Source organism: Malaya genurostris, chromosome 3 (assembly GCF_030247185.1).
Source record: "Malaya genurostris strain Urasoe2022 chromosome 3, Malgen_1.1, whole genome shotgun sequence".
NCBI classification, from domain to species: domain Eukaryota; kingdom Metazoa; phylum Arthropoda; class Insecta; order Diptera; family Culicidae; genus Malaya; species Malaya genurostris.
Window position 1 is genome coordinate 16,428,649 of NC_080572.1, and position 6,419 is coordinate 16,435,067.

Here is a 6,419-nt window from a genome sequence, read left to right on the forward strand (position 1 = left end):
TAAAAAATGTTTCGAGGGATTGATCAAGCGCTGGCATAAGTGTGTTGCAGTCGATGGAGAGTACTTTGAAAGGGGCAATATCAATTTTGATGAATAATTTTGTATTTAGAATTTTCCAAATAAATTCCGGGAACTTTTTGATAAAGGTAGTAAGCAATTTAAATTTGGTTTTTGATCAATCACATAAGCTGAAAGGAGGACCTATCAATCGGATATGACAACTAAGACAAAAATACACATATTCCAATAATACTGAAGATGACGATGAAAGTTACCTGACATGTGGTAATCGCAATCAGTCTATAACCTGCTATACCTGGAATCGCGTGTCGTTGCGATAAGGCAGTGAAAATAGTCGCAACCGTATTGCGTCTTAATTTTTTGTCGCGATCTGCATCCATCTTGACGCTGCCGAAAAACTGTCAATGTATCGCCGATCTTCAGCCGATTGGCAGCCTCTGGGGCGTTGTCAACCGGGAAAGACAGGGTTTTCGTAAAGACACCGCCACCGCTACTTCTGCTATGTGTAAGTTGATTTTTTTTTTTCACTCAAGGTAGTGTTTTCGCGCTGGCGGTTCCTTTCATGTTTTCATCACCGACATAAGTGTTTTTAAGTGTGTTTTATTTTTTGCAACAGAAAAGTCAATCCGATTTCCTTTCGGCGGTGGTCTAACTGCTGCCATGTTGGCAGAAACAATTATCACCGCACCTATTTCGAGAGATCCCTGCGCCGGAACGGGAAGCTGTATAATTGCTTGTATGATAGTAGGCTTTGCGGCTGTGGCGGAATGTGTGTATACATGTCGGGCAAGAGGTAATGCTGGCAGAGGTGTGAAACGATGGGCAGTGTACCATTTCGTCATTTCGAATCAGTATGCATTCAATTTTTTCTATATACTCTCCAGCGACGCTTTGTCTGGTACGAACCCAAGTCGTGGCGACAATTTGTCTGGTCGGTATTATATATTGCGACGTTGCCATTATTTGTGCACTGGCACCGACGGCGGCTGGTTGGCTAGCAAACCGACCGACTCTCTCGGTTTCTACTCGGTCGCAACTTCGCTCGAGCTCTGCCGCTGGTGTGTGTTAGTGCATGATAGGCCACCATGGCGGTGTTTGTATGACCAATAAATATTTTTAGCTAATACGTGTTTTTTAACTACCTAATTAAAAATAAATTATTGCACAGGTTCGATCACTATAAGAAGATTTTTTCTCCATAGAAGAGTAAATTGGGAACAGGATGTTGGACCCTCTACATGGGGCGATAAGAAGCTTAACTTTGACTCCACTCCACACACTCGCAGCACCAACAGTTCGGCAACGTTGCTTCTAAACTCGTTTCGAAAACGGATGTTAGACCTGTAGGCGTTATGAACGGAGAATCGACACACGTCTATGTAGACTATCGAATCGAGTGCACTAACAAATGGTAGATAGAAGAGGATGAACACAACAGTCTGTTTCACTTGCAAGAATGTCTCTCTCGCAACCTGTCCGGTTGCTACCTCTAGCCACCTGCCCTCGGCACACCCATCATGTGACTTGAACAACGGCGAGTCATCGCACACTTGCTGACTGCGATGAGCATGCATATGTATTAGTCAGGTCAGCGCCGACTTCGGCCGTGTATGGATACGAACACGGCGATATATGCGTGTATGCGAGCCCTCGCTGTTCGGCTGAGTCCAAAGAGGCAGATATATTTATGAAAAAATAATACCATACCACTCGACTGTGTATGCTGCTAACGTTTAGTCACATCGCCCATCCTCTCTCGCGGGTTGATTTCAAAGTGCTTCAACACAAGACAAAATAAATTTAAATGGAAAACATTAATGTGCAGCACGGCATCGGGAAGAATAGTTTTCGGTTTTGTCTTCACGGAAAATTATTTTGAAACTTATGTGTTTTGGTCAAGTGTCAGTTGAAACTTGTGCAGTAGATTTATCTGCGGAAAGTTAAAGTATAGTGAACAATTATCAGTTTCTCGGGTGGACACAGAGAGTGTCTATCGGACCGCACTTGTGAAGTGAAAATCAACAGTTACAGTAGACTGCGGTAGTTGAATGTGTGAGCGTATTGAATGTGTAGAAATTACGAAAATACTTCAATAATGGCGCACGGACTACATTCGATGATAAAAAGTGAAATTGGATGCAACAGTAGCAAACCGAGAATGGAGCAACAGCAACGACCTGGCGGAGTAGTTGGAAATAGTTCGGGAACAGCCGGGAAAATGGGTTCTCGGAGAATCTTTCCACCACAGTTTAAACTACAGGTGCTGGACTCCTACAGAAATGACAGTGATTGCAAGGGTAACCAGAGAGCGACGGCACGCAAGTATGGCATCCACCGGAGACAAATACAGAAATGGTTGCAGGTGGAGAATAATCTCCGCTCGGCAGCTGCAACTAGTGCTTCTAATGGGGCAACCAATGCGATGAAAATCAATCTAATGAGCAATAGTGGTAATCATCATTCGCCACAACAACCTCAGTTCCAGCTTCATCAACCACACCATCACATTCACCATCAGAATATGAATCTGAATTCCATTGAACTAAAAGCGCCTCTGGATTCAACCAGACACCGCGTCGCTCAAAACGCCACCTCCAACAATAATATCATCAACGGCAACAGCAAAGAGAGCAGCGTCAGCGCTTGTATAATATCGCCCGTTCCCACTCACACAATGTCGTCGCCGTTCTCACATCCACACGAAGCATCGTCGTCGTCGTCGTCAGCAAGTCTATCGGTACTTAAACATCACAGTCGAGAATCCTCAACTGTGACAGCGACGGCACTGGTAAACCAAGTGTTGCGGCCAAATTTTTCACCTGTCTCTGGGGATTTTCCAGCCGTCACAACGCCAACCCACCATCATTCAGGTTACGATCAACAGCTCAACTTACTCGATACATACTATCACTATCACTACGGTAAATATGCGATCGACTGTCCGATTGATCTTTCATTGCCGCAGCAATTCCGCAGCAAGATTGAACAAGCTCTTTCACCTTGTTCGACCATATCGTCGGTTTACTCGTCACGACTGCGGTCTCCGACACCAGCCCCAACTCAGATCAAATGTGAAGTGCGTGATCCCACTGAAGACTGCAAAGCGGTCGATCTCTCCTGTCGTAAACGCAAATCCAGCTCGGCATGTGACGATTTTGCCGACGGTGCCAGTCCGCCAAAATCATTTAAGTTGTTCAAGCCTTATCTTCTGGACGAAAAAGACGACGAAAAAGATTCTTCCATTGAATCACCTCTAGGCGAATCACTGAAAGATGGTGTCGGTTCTTCGGGGAGGCTAGATTACCCGATCATTTGGAACTTTCATGCCCAGCAGCGCTACTACGAGAATATCTATGAATGCGGAACTGGTCAGTACGTTTACTCGTCCAGCCCTCCGTACGTTAAGCAACCACATACACCAATCCCCCGAACACCCTACAGTACCCTATCTCCATCCCCTTCAAACAGTGGCATCTGGGCAGCACCTCAGGCTTCACCAGTTTCCGGTTATGACAGTTCTACCTCGATCTCATCCGTCTACAGCACCGACGGCAACGACGACGGATACAGCTACAGCCTAGAACTGAAACAGCAGGCTATCGATAGCTACTATCACGATGTGAGCTGCCGCGGTGACTTCCGCGCCGTGGCATCCAAATACAACATCAACCGGAAGTACATTGAGATGTGGCTGGCGCAAGGAGAACATCTCACCACCGTCAGCAATAATCATCCTCCACCTATGCCCCCACAGGTAATGGTTGGGTAAGCCATACTTTCGCTTATTTTCTTCGTTTCTTCAATTTAGCTTTATGTCTAATCAAAATCAGGATTTCGTTTTGAAATGCGTTTTATCTTCTAAACACAATAGTATATACGATTATTCCTGTGATGTTTCCGCGGAAGCCATCGATCATGTAATGATCGTTCATGCCGCTGCTTTTCATTGTTGTTTGGGAGACTAATCGTGCTCCGAGTCCACAGGGACTTTGTTGCAAAACAGAAATGTGATATTTATAACCTATACATATTAGCCTAGCCTATCATGTAAATTTGATAATGATTAGAACGTGACTTTATTAAATAGCAACAGAAGGAAACCAAAATGGACCGCAGTTTGATAATCGCAATCCAGATGTCGCAGTATACCGTATTCCAGAACAGGTCTTTTCACAAAGCTGCTTGAGCGAATCAGAATGAAAATACGACCGCAAATGGTAAAGTGCTGTTCCACTGATTAGCATTACAAAACCATTTCATCGGGTTTGTTAATTACGATACCGACGGGTGATTTGCTAAAGCTGTTAAGATTTAGAATGCTTTTCTTTTTCCCTCCCGCCTTTCACACACAGGTGTCAGAAACCATTGCTGTGGAACTCCGCCTCTAAAAAATGCATATTGCCAGGATCGCAGGTAGATCCTAGGTTACCCAGATCTCTCGCTGCTCGTATATCGATGCTTTAACAAATCACAGGTGCCATATAGTTTCTAGCAAGTTAGTCCTCATGCCAAGTGCAAAAATTTTGGGGGTTGGAACTTTCTACACTTTCTTCTCTGTGAAGAGATACATTCAATAAAAGATTACAAAAGCTACGTGATTCGTCAGTTCTCCGAACGGATGGGAATTTCCCGTAATTCCGTCTCACCGTAATTATGAAACCTTTTCTTGCTACCTGTTCGTACTTGTTGTTCTGCCTCTTTGCACTGTTCGCTTTGCCTAAATTCAATTTAGTAGGTTCAGTCATTTTGTTCGACAGTTTTTTCCAACACTAATCCAGCATGTGCTCGTGACTTTTCGGTTGATCTGACGCATTACCGATTGCATCGTTCGGCGTTTCCTAAGCTCTCCAACGATGCGCGAAAAATAAATTGTACTCATCCAAAATTTTCGCGCAAAATCTCACCTAAAATTAGGTGAGTGATTGAACAATCGTCGTGTAAACTAGTAAATTAAAGTTCCCACTAACTGCCCACACAGTTGTAACCTGCACTCTTACCTACGGGCAATCGATATCGGTTTTCTCTTATTTTTCTTTTTGAGTGACACCTTTCGTCCCACTGCAAAATAAAATCAAGAAATAACACTCAACACCGTCGTCTTCGTCGTTGTTGTTAGCACATTTGATATACTGTACAAATTGCACAGATTGTCAACAAAAAATCAACGTTATTTTTGAACTTGCAATGGCTCTCTAAACTGCGGTCCCGCTTTTGTGTTTCCTAAAAATTTTTATAATCGAAAGCAACTAGAAAAACAAAATCAAAACTAATTAGTAACAGCGTGTGAGCAGACGGATGAAAGCAATTCTGTCAAATACTAACTTTTGTGAATATCAAGTGCCTAATGGAGTATACATACGAGCAAGTAATACATTAGTGATAGATGAAACAAGTAAATCAAGTGCCAATACAACAAAAGCAAAACAGCTAATAATAGCGATAATGATAGTAACTACCACTAATAAAATGAGATCATCTAGATAGGATAGATTTAGCTCACTGTCAACTTTATAACATTAAATTAAATTTAAAAAAGCATCAGTGAATTTTTCGTTAAGCGTATTTAAATTTAATTTCCTATCAGTTCAGTTTATCTTGTACATGAATAACAGATTTCCTCTCCTGCAAAGCAAGTAAAAAAATGTCATGGTTTTCAACTGTCATCAACATAACTTATCTAGTTAACTACGTTTAAAATGCATCAAGTATACAGGTTCGTTTGTAAGATTACTTGTACTAATTATTCTAATTATAGTAATTATTATTATTCTGATCTTTGAGTAACTTTCGTGGTATAGACGTAGACGCGTGATGATTTGAAGGCAGTTATCTGTTAGATGAATAAATGTAAATAGGTGAAATGAGCAGCCATACTTGAGAAGAATTACATGTAGTTATTTTAACCGTGTTGAAATAAGCGTATCAGCGAACCGGGAAGAAAAATCATATTGTATTTTCTATTACTATATTATACATTTTGAATGAGAATTTTTATTCGATTGAAAAAGAAAGATGCAAAATATATCTACATATACTATGATAGTTGTAATACATTATCATAAATCATCTTAAAAAACTTCTTTCGAATTCTTTCACCTTATTTGAAGAAAATCCTTATTCGCCTTTTCAACTCTTCGTCGCTCGTTTGCACCTTGATTAAGAAGCCATTTCACAAGAATTGGTAAGTAGATTATTTTTATTTTCAAGGAAACCTAGTAGTGATGATTGGGCAAGCAATTTCTCTAACCCGACCTTTTCATGACCGAAAATAAAATACTTTTACTCGTACCCGACACTAATCAGAGAATATTTTTTATTTCAAACTCGAACCCGATCCGTACCCGATAAAAAAGGAAAATCTTCACTCGTACTCGACCCAAACCTGAAAATGTTAAAGT

At 41.5% G+C, this 6,419-nt stretch overlaps 1 protein-coding gene across 1 annotated transcript; it reads left to right on the plus strand.

Annotated features, from left to right (window-relative positions):
• Positions 1-330: 330 nt before the first annotated feature.
• On the plus strand, positions 331-6,058 carry LOC131436103 (uncharacterized). Its single transcript, XM_058604596.1, has 2 exons — positions 331-526; positions 638-6,058. Exon 2 carries the CDS (start codon positions 2,087-2,089, stop codon positions 3,788-3,790), a length of 1,704 nt encoding a protein of 567 aa, XP_058460579.1. The 5' UTR covers positions 331-526; positions 638-2,086; the 3' UTR covers positions 3,791-6,058.
• Positions 6,059-6,419: the final 361 nt, after the last annotated feature.

Excerpts from the sequence above, each read along its gene's own strand:
- LOC131436103 (XM_058604596.1), top strand. The coding sequence starts at position 2,087 with ATGTGTAGAAATTACGAAAATACTTCAATAATGGCGCACGGACTACAT.